General features: G+C 44.7%; 1 protein-coding gene across 1 annotated transcript in view; it reads left to right on the forward strand.

Annotated features, from left to right (window-relative positions):
- The window catches only part of PRKCH (protein kinase C eta), a 205,244-nt gene that overhangs the window by 140,900 nt on the left and 48,080 nt on the right, over positions 1–16,264 (forward strand). The window contains exon 10 of the mRNA XM_045823062.1: positions 2,986–3,140. Within this exon, the coding sequence (XP_045679018.1) occupies positions 2,986–3,140 (155 nt within the window). The remainder of the gene's footprint in view (positions 1–2,985; positions 3,141–16,264) is intronic.

Below are 16,264 nucleotides of genomic sequence, written 5' to 3' on the forward strand. Positions count from 1 at the left end.
ACATTTGGCTAGGTGGTAAACATGTTTTTATTTTATTTGTGACATTATTTTAGGTCTTTGGTAGAATGGACCATTGCTTTTGGTGAAACACTATATTTCAGCTGACTAGTTTCTACTTCCTACTTGCTTGTTCTGTGTAACCTGAGGGCTGTGAGTCACACCCACTGTTCTAGGTGGCTCTAGACAGGAGGCTGGAACTGAGACTGAAGGAAAAGGTTCCCCTATTTTCAGTTCTAAAGCACATGACCTCTGTGCCAGGTATCGTAGGTGCACGTGCCTCCTCACAGCCCTCTCCCCATTGTCTGAGAATCTGCCTCCAGGGCTGGGCCAGGGGGAATGGGCAGGATTAGAAGGCAGTGTTTTCTCTCTCCAGATCTGGAGTTTAGCCCAGGGCCTGGCTTTTCAGACTTGAGATAGGACAATATTTTGGGGGGAACTAGAAGTGGATGAAATTTCCCTTGGAATGCCCTCATCTTTTTGACTCCTACTGCCTTGGCAACTCCAAGCAAGTCCACCAACTCCCAGAATAGCCACTCACCTAGTGACCCCATTCCAGTAATCAGGTATTTCAGACTATTGGCATTCACGTGACTGCCAGCCACAGCCAGGAAGAAAGTGAACAGGCTGGTTAACAAAAACGTGTGAGACCGACCTCCTTGCCTGTGGGGTGGTTCAGGGTGGCTTTACTGCTTGGGTCATCTCTGCAGCCACACCCTTGCCCCCACTGCCCCCTCCAAATGAACACAACATCAGTGTAATGCCTGTGAGGAGGCAGCTCTTCGACCATCTCAGCCACACACCTACCCTCCACCCCACTGCTCACCCATTCAGTCCACCTGAGTCCTTCTCGTAGCAAATATGGAACACCATTGCTCATACAAGCTTGTCCCACCAACGCTGCTTTGCTTCCCCCTCTTGTCTGTCACACCAAATGAAGGCTGTTAGCTTAGTCAGACAGCTTGCTGTATTTAGCTGTCTATTGGCTCCGCCAGCCTGGCCAACCTTGAGGGTTGTTGTTGTGTTGTTTGGTCTTCTTGTTGTCGCTGTGGATCTTGTCACTCCCTCTCACTCTTAAATTCTTGCTGCTGCTTAGCAGCGGAAGACGTTTCCTAGGTACAAGGGATTTTTTTCCCTTTCTAATTACGGTCTTAAAATCAGGATGGGAGGTGATCAGCTGTAGTGTCTTCTGATCAAAATCGGCCTGATTAAACTAGTGATGGATCTGTGAGCAAAAACACACACAATCTTTGTTTACAGCTCAGCCGTAACACTCAGAGCAAAGCTAGTGGCACGTAAAACCACAGATGAAGATGGGTTCTTTGTGTACCTCCCTCTGTGAATGGGTAAAGTACCAGTTTCTTCACAAAATAGCATTTCACCCTCCCTCCTACCTCAGAGACCGGCCTCCAGCCCAGGTCACCGCTCATCCTTCAGGCCTTAGCTGACAGGCCGCTTGCTCGGAGACACCACCCCAGACCCCCAAGCAGGTGGCTGGATCTCCTAGCTTCCTCCACATGTCCTTCACAGGATTTACCAGGATTTGTAAAGTAGTTTGTTTATATGAGTTTTTTTTTAAGTAATGTGTGTCTCTCACACCACACTCTATGTGTATGGGTAGAGGCTGTGTCCGTTGTATGCATCTTTACTCTGCTGGGTTCCCACCACCTAATTTAATGCCTGGCTAACCTAGGACTCATAAATGTTAGTGGAATGAACAAACCATTGAAACAAAGCATTGGACACTGTCAGTCTTGGGGATATCGTTTTTTACTTGAGGCGTGAACATTTGTTTCATCAAGCAGTCTTAATTCACACAGCACTTTATTCATATCACTAGCGCGGTAACTTAGTACACAGTATCAATCCCTTTTTTTTGTTAAAGATTTTATTTATTTATTTTCAGCAAGGGGAAAAAGGAGGGAGAAAGAGAGGGAAAGGAACATCAGTGTGTGAGAGAAACATTGATTGGTTGCCTCTTGTTTGCCTGCAACCCAGGCATGTGCCCTTACTAGGAATCGAACCAGCGACCTTTTGATTCTCAGGCTGGCGCTCAGTCCACTGAACCACATCAGCCAAGGCTATCAATCACTTTTTAAAGTGACATGTTTTTCCATATCTATTGTTTTATTTTATTTTAGTGGGAGGGGAAGAGAGGGAGAAAGAGGGTGAAAGAAATATTGATCAGTTACCTTCTGCCTTCTGCATGCACCCCGACAGGGGCAGAGCACAGAGCCCAAAACCAAGGCATGTGCCCTGACTGGGAACTGAACGATGACCTTTCAGTTTGCAGGACAGCGCCCAACCAACAGCCACACCAGCCAGGGCAGCATCAATCACTTTTTAAAGACCCCATTTCATCTGCTAGGTTGAAAGATCCTTCCTGTAGAGACGGCACCTCCTTGCCTTTACATTCCCACTCCTGGCTCAGGAAATCTTCCGATGGGCGAATGGGATTTCGAACTCTGGGGCTACTCCGAGGCTGTCATTAGACTGCTGTTTGGCTGATTAAAGCGTCTCCCTTTTTCTATGATTGTTCTCTGTCCAGGTGTGATGGCTAAGGCACTGTTAGATGTCCCTTACTTCCTATGATTAACCTGAGTGGTCCAGGCAAAAGGCATGCACCTTTCCAATTATTTTGCTGTCTTCTAGCTTATAAAACCCTGTGTAGAAATAGCATCAGTGTCCTCCCTTTACTAATGTTGGAGGGCCAGAGAATTTAAGTTCAAGGTTATGTGTCAGTTGAGGTGCAGAACTAGAACTGGAACCAAAGGCTCCTGGTGCCTTCTCTACTTTTTACTTAGTGTAGAAATTAAAGGTGATTCAGGTCGTATTCCCTATCTTCTCCCAGGGATCTCATCCCACCAGACCCATCCTGCTTTGCCCAGGCCCCCTGTCAGGATGTAGCTCCATCTGACAACCTCTTTCCCCTGCTACTGCCCAAGGTAACCCAATGTTGATTGGATCCTTTCTTATGCTTGTATCCAGGATCGTCTGTTTTTTGTGATGGAGTTTGTGAATGGGGGCGACTTGATGTTCCACATTCAGAAGTCTCGTCGTTTTGATGAAGCACGAGCTCGTTTCTATGCTGCAGAAATCATTTCGGCGCTCATGTTCCTGCACGAGAAAGGCATCATCTACAGGTGAGTTCTGGTTGCTTGTAATGCCCCCCATAATTCATAACCTATCTGCTCGTTCTCCTGGCTTAATCCGGCCTTCCGTTTCTCATGATATTGAAATCTTTGGGGGAATTTAATTCACAAAGGTTTGAGTGTCCATGAGACTGAATGAATAACGCAGTGATCAACTTTGCCTGCAAATGAAACTTGTCCTGATGTGGCATCTACAGTAGGCTTCAGAGGCTGGGAAGAGACTGTGTGAGTTTGCTCAGCTGGGGTTTGCGAAGGGCCTGTTATAGCCAAACCTTGCAAGGTGCTGGACACATGGTTGCTGCTCTCCTGTTTTTTCTATTTTAACGTTGGAAATGATTCATTCCATTTTTAAAACCCATTCCTAAACAGACAGGTATCAGTAACTGTTGCCCTAAATTGCTGTAATAAGAATCACAGTTGGATACAATGGCGGCTCACCAGTCTTGACTTGATGATATTTCTCATTTGGAGCCTCCTCCCAAATATTATTTTATTCCTTTCACGGCACACAATCCTTTGATCACATTACACCGTACACTGGGAGGGCTTGAGCCCAAGGAACAGCAGATGAAACTCTGGTCAGAGAGAAGAAGGCTGGGTAAGGTGGGAAACGTAATGGTGCGTGTCCAACATTTGTTATTCTTACATTTTTGCGTTTTCCCTGTTGACACCCTCCTCCTCCTCTTTAAGTCACATTGTAACTTAGTTGATGTGTATACTCTTTATTTCCTCTTGAGATGCAATTGTTGCTCTTTGAGAAAAAAAATCTCTCTTATAAGTAGAAGTGTGAAAGTTGACATAAAGAATGTCCTGATCGAAATTTGTTCTTTATTAGCCTTGCTAAGTGCTATTCCTTTTGTGAGCTCATGACAGAATTGACATAGTCAAAGTGTAAGGGAGCTTTAACAGCAGTGAATCCTCGTAAATACCCCAAGAGTCAACATAGAAAGACAGGAAGGAGGCCAGTAAAGACTGGAGGAGGACTGGCGGACGATGCCTGAAAGATGTGGGACAGCAGAGGAGGAAAACAGACCCTCTGCAGAAATGCCTTCCAGTTCTTTCTCAGGGCAGGGCCCTGAAGCCTCAGGTGGCCAGGCCCAGCTGGGAGGTGGAGAAGGGGGCACAGCGCTGGCGCCAGGCTGTGTGACCGGCAGAGGGCCTCCTCCTCTTGAAGGCAGTCAGGAATCTCCGCTCATTCCGAAGTCCGGGAGCTGCCCCAGGGGAGCCAGCCTGTGCTGTGAGCTTCCTTCCCCAGGTACGTTGTTCTCCCGAAGGATCTCCGTGGAACTTCCCCTGCGTCGGCGTTCTGCCCAGTGCACCACTGGACGTGGCTGCTGACACAAACTCTGGTGGCGGAGGGAGGCCAGAGTCCGTCCTGGTGCTGGTGTCAGACTCTGGGCCCTGAGCTCCTTTCTGTTCTCCCCTCCATGGCTTATCCATCCATCTCTGCTCAGTTTACCCCAGAGAGAGCCTTCCCCGTATTTAATTTTTAAGAACAATGACTTCCCTCCTAGACAGGGACTTCTGTTGTAAATCAAAATAATAATAACAATGGCAGCAGCAGCTAAACTGAGCACTGGTTACAGGCTCAGCACTTTACCCGCTTTTCTCCCTGAATCCTCCTAGCAGTGTTATTGTATAACAATAACATTATTTGTGGCATTGAGATGAGTAACCGTGTCTGAGAAAGGCTTAGTAACCAGACCACGAATGGGTGGTGAAGCCAGACCTCAAACCCGTTCTCAAACACTGGGCTCCACGGGAGAGACTTAGTACTCAGAGCACCACTGCAGTGTGGCTGCTTGTATCCCTCCGCTGCTGCGGCAACTCTCATTCATGAAAACGGGGCAGAGTGGGAATCCTAGCCGGTTCGGGCAGCCATAAGAAAACCCACAGACCGGTGGCTTACAAACAACAGAAATCTATTTCTCACAGTTCTGGAGGCTGAAAGTCTAAGATCGAGGTGCCAGCCTTGATTTGGTATCTGGTGACAGCGGTTCTTTTTTGCTGTGTCCTCACACGGCAAATGGGGCCAGGGATCTCTCTGGGGCCTCTTCTATGAAGGAGCTAATGCTGTTTATGAGGGCTCCTCCTTCATGACCTAAGCGCCTCTCAAAGGCCCACCGCCTAATACCAGCATCTTTTGGGGGTTGAATTTCAACATGCAAATTTGGGGCGGGGGTTGGAGGGACACACATATTTAGGCCACAGCAGCAAGGAAAAGCCCAAAGGTCTAAATTCATTCTCTTGAATACGCAGAGGCTTCACTTGAGCACCGCGTCACATTGCCGTGAGACAGCAACCTGCTTTCCTGTGCAGGATGTGACCACCCCTGCGTCTGCCTGTTTCATGTGTCTTGAAAGATGAAGGACGGACACTAACTTGCTGAGGTTTCTGGTGGAGCAGGGTCTGCCCACATCTTAAGAAGTTTTATTTCAGTTCTTGGTATCTGTGGTTCATTTCTGAGAATTTATTTTAGTTTACTCCTTGGCTTGAATCCCATGCACAGGTTCTAACTGCCATGGTTGACTTTGAAGGGAGCATATTTAATTGGGATAGATTCAAGTGCTATTTTTATCCCATGGATTCATTTCACAGGATAGTTTCATGCCACTCAGGGCACTGGCCTGAGAGCAGAGTCTTGAGGATAAGCCTTTGAAAGCCAAGTCCTTGGAATTCCCACTCTGTAAAGGGCACATTTGGGCCTTGGAGGGTATGAACTTGATCCAGAAAGCACAGTGGGAAACTCGGGAGCATCAGACAGCCTCACTGATGTTCATGCCCCAGGATGGCCTTCATCAGAGCGTCAGTGATCTTTCTGGAGGATCTCTAACCGATCCAAGCAGAGTTGTTGTTTGTTTGGGAGGGTTTTGTTTTGTTTTGTATGGAGATGTTTTATTTTTTTTCCCAGCAAATTACAAAGATGCTACCATCCACACGCTATTGCCCGACAGGACTTTAGAAGGTGGTACCTTGAGCTCTCCCTGACATGACCTTCTTCCCTCTCTTAGCCCACTGAGCCTCTCATAAGAAAAGATGGGCCAATCACATTTCTGTGCTTTTCTGCTTGTGTTCTGCCCTGATTCTCAATGCCTTCACTTGCATTTCATGAAGAAACAGAAGCCCAGTTCCTGGGAAATACAGGAGAAGGGCCTGCCCCATTGCCTTTGGTTGGAAAGCCTGGAGCCTGCCATGGGCCAGAGACTTGAAGGAAGCTAGAAGCAAGCAGTCAATGAGTCATTTTGCTAAGGGAAAAAAAGACTGTTCTTTCCTTTGTCCTGTGCGTGTTGGCTGATTGGGAGCACAGAGAGTGCTCATGAATAATTTTACAGGAGCATTGACTTTTTTCCAGAGTTTCCCTACAGACACATCTGGGAAACAAAGGAGCATGCATTTCATTTACCTGCCATCCTGGCATGACAGGCGCCATCTCTATCATGTTCCACAGGCTGAGCTCCAGGGGGATTCAGCCGCTGCTGACATTTCAACCCCAAACTCCCGAAGCCAGCCAGCACACTTTGGATTTGCTATCGTTGACAAAACGTGGGCTGCATCTCAAATACGTGGAGTGGAGAAGAATTTATAGAACCGCACAGTTTGTTTTGATTCTTCCTCACCACGTTATACTTGAATACAGTGCATTTCAGCACAGTTTTCAACTCTCAAGTGTGACCGCTTTGTGCTGCACGCAGCTCTTTGCATGCTGGGTTCTGGGGTTCACAGTAGTCAAGATTCAGTCCTAAAGCTTGTACACAGAGGTTTGCAAACATCCAAAAACCTGTAGAGAATTTTTATGAGTTTATTTGAGCCAAACTGACAATTATTGGGAAGTAAAATCTCAATGAATTGAGAAAATGCTCCAGAAATGGCAGTTGTATGGCTTATTGTATACATTACAATAAAAGGAGAAGATTGTAAGGAGAGTTACCTGAAATCCACTGCTGGTGGGCTAGGGAGGCGGGAAAAAGCAAAGCAGGGAAATCTCTGGGATTGGATTAAAACGGACAGATACGTACCTCTTTTACATTGGTGGGCACAGGAGAGTCAGCAACAAACACTGACAGCACACAGACGTGGTGTTTGGAGAACGAGGTAGCAATGAGGGGCTCTGTGGCCTGGTGCTGTAGTGCATGGGTGTCGACTGAGGGGTCTGGAAAGGGAGTTGACGTTCCAAATGTGCCAGGGTCCAGCCTCGGTGGGTCTCCGGGTCCCTAAAGGAGGAATGGCTCAGGCGAAATGAGACACCAGGTGAGGTGCCGGAGGACAGTCAGGCTCTCTAGACCTGACTGACTCACCGAGAAAAATCAATCTTTATTTTTATAGGGAAGGTTATACAACATTGAATGCATAATGTGATTATTAAAACAGAAACGGTTACCATAGAAAAAACTTCAAAAAGTGCAGATTTTACAGCTCAATCATATTAAACAAAGAAATAACCAAAAAGTACAGGAAGTCCCACAGATCAACCATATTAAACAAAGGTTATTTTGACCAAGAGGGTCATTAATCAGTTAGCCAATGAAGCTATACAGGCACAAACTTTCAGGTGCCAATTAATAACTAGGTATCTATTAAAATTCTAGAAATTGGTCTAAATTAAAAAATGCAAGGGGTGATTTATAGATATATAAAAATCAACTATTATCCATTGAAATTAAATTTATCTCAATTAGATAACTGGATCTTTGCCTAGGTTTTTTGATTTATACACCTTGGGGGGGAGGCATGTTTTATATTCATTTCCATGTATTGAGATTATTATATTTAAATGAAAACTTCTTCTTCCTCTGTTTACCTGGTCCCATCAATAACCGTTCCTGCCCATGGCATGGGAAAGGCCATGGTTCTAATAAATATTGAGCTTTTGAATGGTGATTCCCTACGAAACATTCCTAGCAACAGCTTCCTTCAGCACTCTGGCAGTTGGTCTGCCCATAATTTAATTTTGTCCTTAACTTCCCAGGTGAGGGAAACAGGCAACATTAGGGTTGCTGGGGGTCTCCAGTTAGTGGTCAGCAAGTCATTTCACGCAGAATCAGAGGCATCGTGCAGAGTTTTTTGTTATAAAGCACAGGTGTCCAAAAATCTCACCACCTGATGCTAATAGGGACAAGCATACGGGAAGAGATAGACAGGAGACCCGGCTCAGCCGCTTCTGCTGTGCAGACGCATCTCATCCATCCCTACTGTGTCAGGGGTCGGTTGTTGGATGGCCTCCAACACAAATGTATGTCATCTTAGATGCACAAAGATTGTAGACTTGCTTTAGGGAAATATTGACCTTCGTCAAAGAAGCTACAGACAGGCCTGGGATGTACACACCCACTGTAATCTTGACCTGCTTTTCATTAGGAATGTTCATGTTCAGTCCACCCTCTATGTTTACTTTCGGTCTCTGAGTTCGTACAACCTGCCACGTAGCCTCCCCCCCCTCCCCCCCGAGCTTGTCAGATTTAGCGTGTGACCCTTTTCATCCCCAAGCTCCGAGTGCTTGCCGTGGCAGTTGGGTCTCACATTCCAGATGTGGAACCTGGCCCACACAGGCTGACTGCCAGACCAGACACACTGTCTTGTACTTGGGTCCTTATGCAGCACAGTACTTTTAATGAAAATCGCCTTTGATTTCTCCTCAAATCGAGAGAACAGTCTTCACCTAATTAGACTTTTTTTTTAATTCAGAATATGGGAAGATTAGCCATATCCCTTCAAGATAAGATCTGTTAAGATAGGCTCTGAACACAATTGGTGGATCTGCATGAATATACCAATCTCTAATATAATCTGACTCTTCTTTCTCTTGGGCATCATACAGGACCCTCAGGTGCCTGCTGACTCCAGTTACTCTGGTGTTCTGCAGTTAGCTGAGCACAGCTTTGCTGGGAGAGCCCACAGTGAGGCCGCCTCTGTGAGCATCACTTTGGTGTCTAAGAATTCACAAGTCTTCTGTTTCCAAAACAGTTTGCGTGTTGGGTCAGTGATGAGTATCACGTGCTTGTGTCTTTGCCTCTGACGCGTTCCTCTCCCCTCCCGAACACTGGCAACATCTCCTCGATTCCCTTATCCTGGCGTCTTTTTTACTCCTGTTTCTTATCAGTGGACTTTCGGAGTCCCCAAACATCTTTCATTTGAACCTGGAATTTTGGAATCTTACTGTTGCCCCACCTACTTTGGAATTCAGTTCTATTTATTCTACTCATTTTAGTGAGAAAGGTCTTCTTTTTAGATGAAGCCGAAAGTCAAGATTAAAAGCTCGGTTTTCCCTTTGCCATCTGAGAACAAAGTTCTTCTGCTCTGAGAAGCGGGTCTGCTCTTTGTTGCGTTGTTTGCTGCAAAGACAGCTACGAGTTGTCGTTTGTTATTTTTGTTGACAGATGATGCACTGGCCATGGGGTTCTCAGTATCGTACTCACTTTCACATTGGATTTTGACCATGGGCCCTTACCCAGATTGTTCCTGGAACTCAGAACATTTTTAGTCATATTTCTGTCTCCCTTCTTCTTAGCTTGTCGTGCTTGCTCTGCCAAATGGTAGCCTCATTCAGTGCCTGTTCTTCCACTGTCACCAGAAGGTGACTTCAATCCTCGACTCCTAACATCCTTTTTCAAGAATGTGATGAATAGCTCAGAGGCTTTTCAGCCTATTAGAACAGCAGCCCTTTTCCCCAAATGAAACTCATTAGCCACTCTTCTCCTCCCTCACACAACCTTTGGAGATATATTACAAATATTTATTGAGCATCAACTCTCAGCAAAGGGTATGGATACGAGGATGAACAAAAACAAAAATGCTCCCTTGTGGAGAGCATGGTCTAGCGAGGGAGAAGGACGTCAATCCAATAACATAGTAACAGGAAATTCCACCTGTGAAGGGGAGGGATGCATTGTAATGGGTGAGGGCCTCTACCAGGGGGATTCGATCTGGCTGTGACTCTTGAGCTGAGGAAACTTGTGAAGAGGGAAGGAAAAAGCATTCAAGAAAAGGAATGGCAAATGCAGGCGCCCAGTGTCAGGAGGAAGCATGGCAAAACAAGGGCTTTTAAAGAAGGCTAGTGTAGTTGGAGGCTAGAAGTCCTGTCTTTCCATGACTGGCATTTTGTTATCCTAGAGTTTTCACTATCATCTGGTGGTTTCAAGTTTTATTAGGCTCCTTGTAAATAATTTATTTAAAAGTTAGGGAAGGTTGGTCATATTGCTAACCACTGGGGGAGCCATCCGTTCACAATGAGTTCCTTGTGTCCGGTTCTGCGTATTTATCTTCAACAATGGAATTATAAACTATTAGAATCAGATGAGACCTCTGAGAATACCTGTTGTCAAGTTTGCCTACAGATGAGGGAATTCAAGTCAGAAACATCCAGACAGTAAACTGCTCCTCAGAGTGGATGTTTTCTTAGGATGGCTCACTGAAAATTTGTTTCCCATCTCCAGAAAACAAAAATCAGCATTGGAAAATTTTGTTTCGATCTTCAACTGATATGAAGAGTTAATTAGGACATTTGGCGTTTGATACTGTTCACTTCATTTCAATGAAGAAAATGCAATTGAGCTCAGAACATATTTCCACTTGTGTTGGGGGGTATGGACACAAAATGAGCAGGTGTGGTGTCTGCCCTCTGAGGCTCTTTCTGTGGGGTGGGAGAGATGGCCCATAAGTAAGTAATGGTCGATGGGCTCTAAATTCAAAGTATGCCCAGTGTATTAAAGGAGCACGGAGAATGGCTACCTTGCCTACGCTGGATACTAGCAAGTGGAACAGACAGGACTTGGTGACTGGGTGGATCCAGGGAGTGAAGAAACCTGGGATCATTCCCAAGAGTTAAGCTAGAGGGTTCAGTGGATAATAGTACCATTTGCTAATAGAGATTAGGAGCCCAAGAAGAGATCTAGGCAGAAGAGAAATATAATGAGATTCAGAGGTGTAATGTGTTAGGTACCTGTGATGCATGCCAGTGGAGATGCTTCGGGGATAGGTGGATACAAGGGAGTCTGAAGCCCAGTGAAAAGGATTGGCTGGAACTAAATATTTGGAAGACATCAGGACATAGCTGTTGGTTCACATCGTGGGACTGGGTGAGATTATCCAACAAGAGTGAATTAAATGGAACAGCGAACCAAGGACAAAAGCCTAAAGAACCAGGCCCATTAGAAATCTGCCTACGTTTGGCTCCAGGGTAAGAAAAAACACAATACAAAAAAACTTGCTACACTGGATCATTGAGAGTTGTGTTCCGAAAGTGCAGTCCCATTTAAAATATAATGCTATAAAAGAATAGAAAAAGATTGCTCATTTTAAAGTTAAGTTTGAGAGTCAGCCTACAGGGGTGGACAAAAGTAGGTTTACAATTGTGAGTATGTGAAACAGTTTGTTCTTATAGTATCATTTATTAATTATTGTATTATTTATTTGTATTACAACTGTAAATCTACTTTTGCCCACCCATGCCTATATTTTCTTTCAACTAAAAGAATGCTGTTCTTGGTTTTCAGAAGACCTAGGTCACAGGTGGCAAACACAAGGCCTGCTGGCCAAATCTGGCCCTCGACCTTGTTTTATCCAGCCCGGCACCTTCCTTGTTTCTACCCGGCGGCAGCACCGAGCTCTCGCTTAACTGTTAAGGAGTAGTTCCATTTACACAGTCCTAAAGTTACATTCGGCCCTTTGAAGGCAACCGCGAGGCTGATGTGGCCCCCGGTGAAAGTGAGTCTGACACCCTGACCTGGGTGCTAGGTGCAGCTCTGCTTCGTGCTGGCTGTGGGGATGTGGGCAGACTGCGGAATGCTCTGAGCCCGTTTGTCCATCTGTCCATGGGGGAGATTGTTGACACGGCTTCCCTGCAGGGTGTTGGTGGAAAGTGAAAATGTGAAAACCCTGTGCATGGTGCCAGGTCAGTATAAGATACTATTCTTTGCATAATGCTGTCAGCTGATTTGGGTTTTCTGTACAGCATAGGCTTGAGCTGAACTTATTCTGAAGACACTTCCTCAGGAATAGGAAACTTTCACAGAAATTGGAATCCTTGCTTGTAAAACCACCCCTCTGAAGACCAATCTGTTTGTAATAAACTAAATCTGATGGTGCTTTTCTTTCAAATCAAATCACTTTCTTGGCTTATTAGCAATATCTTGAAATTATAAATAATTAATATACTTATCATATAATTACCATAAAGCCTTGCAGCATATGGGACGGATTGTAAGAATTGAAGAGTATTTTGCATTTTGTTTACATTTCAGCTGTGCCTCGAATGTTTGGGGGAAGCGGTTAAACTCATTTTGAGTTCACCTTTTGCGATATTGAAGTAAGCTTTTGATTTTCATTTGAGGGAGAGTCAGAAGCATTTTCAGATTTGGCAGGGTTAATATCCTGGTGGTTTGGTCCCAGCAATGCAATTTCTCAAAGGACCCAGATTAATGGCAGAAAGAAATTTCAGCTCTGGAACACTTGGGTTGTTTTTCTTTATTTCACTTATTCATCTGAGGAGTGATTTGGGCATATCTCATCAGTGTTGACCTTTTGCATCAACAAGGGCTGTGGTTATTTGGAACTAATTGATAAATGTGGTAATGGATTCCACTGGCTAATGAAATCAGACCACCTGTTTTGCTCTTTTCCCCGCCAAATTGACCAAGCAGCCTATCGCTTCATTATAGTTAAACACAATCTTGGATTTGTTTGCTAGGCAATAAAAACACAGTCAGTTGAGCTTTAGTGCCAGATAAACACTGCCATTTGTAAAAAGTAATTTAATTGTATGCTTGAACAAATGTTTATGAAATGTTTACTTGATGCAAAGCAACGCTGTGTGTCAGATTGTCAGAGAATGAAGGAGTAAAGAAAGGCCCTGCCCTCAAGCTGGGGGTGTGTGTTTGTCCTTCCAACAAATGTGTGCTCAGCACCTACTGTGTGCCAGGCACTGTTCTAAGCTCTGGAAAGTACACAGGAAATAGGGCAGACAAGACCCCTACCCTCTGGGAGCTTACGTTCTACTGCAGGTATTCAGACAAACGTAAGGTAAATATACTGAATATCCTAGTGATAAACTCTATGGAGAAAAAGCTGTGTAAGGGGAAGATAAAGTTCGGGGAGAATGGCTTTAATATTTTACACAGAGGATTGAGGAAGGCCTCTCTGATGAGGGATATTTGAGCAGATGAGCAGAGACCTAAGGATGTAAGGGAGAGGCCCTACGTGGTGAACTGGCTGCAGAATTCCGGGCTGCAGAGGGAATGGCAGGGAGGAAGCCTTTGGGAGGAGAGCGCGCTCTGCAAGGTCAGGGTGCGGCAAAGAGAACAGTGGGCTGGAGCAGGTGCCCTGGGGCAGCGTGAGGGAGCTGACCCAAGCTCTCTCACCTTCATTCTGCAATGTGGAATAATAGCCACACGTACTGAGCATCTAAGTTCTATAGATAAACACCTCTGTGAGGAGTTTTTATCTATTTACTTTACAGCTCTCCAAGGTAAGTGTTGTTATCCTTATTGTACAGATAAAAAATCTTGAAGCTCTGGGAAATAAACAACTGGTTCAAGATCACACAGTGTGTGGGGGATCCCTACAATCCCCCTCAGTTTTGAATGCATGCAGATTGCCAAGCTCCCTCAACCTACATGTTGTCACACTTGTATTTTTCTTTGCCTGGAACTTCTCCCCATCTTTGCCAAGCCAAGTCCTGCTAATCTGTGCTGTCTCAGCTTTGTCGTCACCTCCTCTGAGGAACTTATCCTAAACTCCCCTGTCCCCCAGCCTCAATCTAGATGGTGTGCCCACCCGCCCTGCTCCCATGGCGTCCTGTAGCGCGTCTTCCAGAGCACCGGTACTGGCCTGTCCTCACCAAGCTGGGGCCTCTGTGTGAGGGCAGGGGCCGTGTGTAACCCCCATCTGGCCCCAGCATCACACTGGCTCAAAATTCAAAGTAGTGCTTTTTTTAAAAAAAAAAAAATCAGTGAAAGCCTTTTAAGAATTGTTTTCTGAATCTATGGGGAAAAAATGGGCATTCATAATATTTTTCAAATGATAGTTCTAAGCCCTGGCTGGCATAGCTCAGTGGATTGAGCGCAGGCTGGGAACCAAAGTGTCCCAGGTTCGATTCCCAGCCAGGGCACATGCATGGGTTGCAGGCCATAACCCCCAGCAAACGCACATTGATGTTTCTCTCTCTCTCTCTCTATCTCCCTCCCTTCCCTCTCTAAAAAGTAAATAAATAAATAAATAATCTAAAAAAAATGATAGTTCTAATTCCTCAGGAATTTTTAAATTTGGGATTTTCATTTTGATAATATAAAGATACACTTTCTTTCTTGTCATTGTAATTCTCCAATGAGAGGCATTTCATAGGAAACAACTTGTGAATGTTTCTTCAAATGTTCTCTAAAAAGGAGCCTCCTGGTACTTGGGTTTGAGAAACAGTGGTCTCAGCCACAGTCCTTCTGCCACACCGCTGCTCTGGATAACGTCGTTCCACAGTGTCTGTGGCAAATTTAAGTTGTGTACATTTTTGCTTACGGTGATGCTGATCCCTCTCAGTGACATTGGATCTATCTGCTATAATCAGAGAACTTGAACAGTACTTTATTCCAATTTTATGCCTTTTTGCTAAAAGCTAAGGTAGTCACTTCTTCAGGCTCGTTTTATAAACTGGACATTGCTTTGTAAGTTCCCCAAACCTACTGCGTATGATTTGCACACGTGACTGAGGTTTCACTTTCTATAGTTTCGTGTAAGTTCCTGAATCACACTAACACCCTAAGTTGTTCAGGGACAGCATTTTCAAACTAGGCTGTACACAAATATTCTCATAAAAATGTGTCTTTATTGGGTATATTTTCATAAGTGAGAGCAATTTCCAATATTTATTTATTTTTTATTAATTTGAGAGTGGGGGAAGATTTGTTGTTCCATCTATTGACGCATTCATTGGTTGCTTCTTCCCACAACCTTGATGTATTGGGATGACACTGACCAACTGAGCTACCCAGCCAGGGCCTCCCTTGTTTATTTTTAAAATAAAATTATTCTCTAATTATAAAAGGAACACTACAGTAAGTGTTACAGTTTAAAATATAAAAAGTAAAAATGAAATAACTTATAACCCTGCCACTGAAAGATAATAATTTTTCTTCAGATATATCTCCTTGAAGTTTTTAAATGTGTTTTTTTAAAAAACAGAATTGAGGTCGTATTACATATTTTTAACCTTTTTAAAAAAACCAGTTCCCCTACCATGAAAGTCATTTACATTCTATTTCCACCTAATATTAATTGATACAGAATGGTCTATCATATGGAACTACTTAATTTATAGTACGTTTAAGTTGAATTACTATTTTAATGATGATGTGTTCATATCCTTGTATACAACCATTTGGATCAGTTTTTTATTCTTTTCCTGGAACAGATTGCCGGATGTATGACTGCTGAGTCAGAAGGCATGCATGTGTTTGTTGTAACTTTCCCCCGCCAGGGTCGGAGGGACTTGGAATCCAGCTTTGGCTCGCCACTTCCCAGCTGTGGAACTTTGAGTCAGTTACTTAACCCCTCCCAGCCTCATCTTCTTCACTGATAAAGGGAGGGTCCTAGAGATGCACACCTGGGGGTGGTTATCAGAAGTGAGTAGCGGTTCCTGGGAAGCCCTTCCCTGGAGCCCGCTGTGGAGTGCATGCTCAGTGATGTTTGCCTTCTGAACGTTCTGTGGAAAGCTACATCAGAGCACATGTTCTAATGATGGGTATTGGCATTATCCTTCCAGATCACTTTCCCCCGTAGGTCTTAAGTGTACGATCTGATGCGTTTTGACAAGTGCAGACAATATATAATCAGCATTTCAAATACCATATTGAACATTTCTATCCTCCCACAGAAATTTCGGGTGCTCCTCTCAGTTATTCCCTAACCACCCCATAGGCAATCAGTGCTGATTCTATATGGATATGATAGGATGTGCATATCCACACTAGCATCCTGAAAGTGAAATCGCTTCTCAGTGACACCCTTATGAGTCAAGAGGATGAGGCTCTTTAAGATGACTGCACCACTCACGCGCACAGTGGTGGGCGTGGTCAGGAGAAACCACCCAGGAGGAGGGCCCAGTGGTCTTAGTGGGTTTGCCTCTTGTTCCA

The sequence above is a fragment of the Phyllostomus hastatus genome, unplaced genomic scaffold, assembly GCF_019186645.2.
Source record: "Phyllostomus hastatus isolate PE091 unplaced genomic scaffold, TTU_PhHast_1.1 phas_scaffold_501, whole genome shotgun sequence".
Classification (NCBI taxonomy): Eukaryota; Metazoa; Chordata; class Mammalia; order Chiroptera; family Phyllostomidae; genus Phyllostomus; species Phyllostomus hastatus.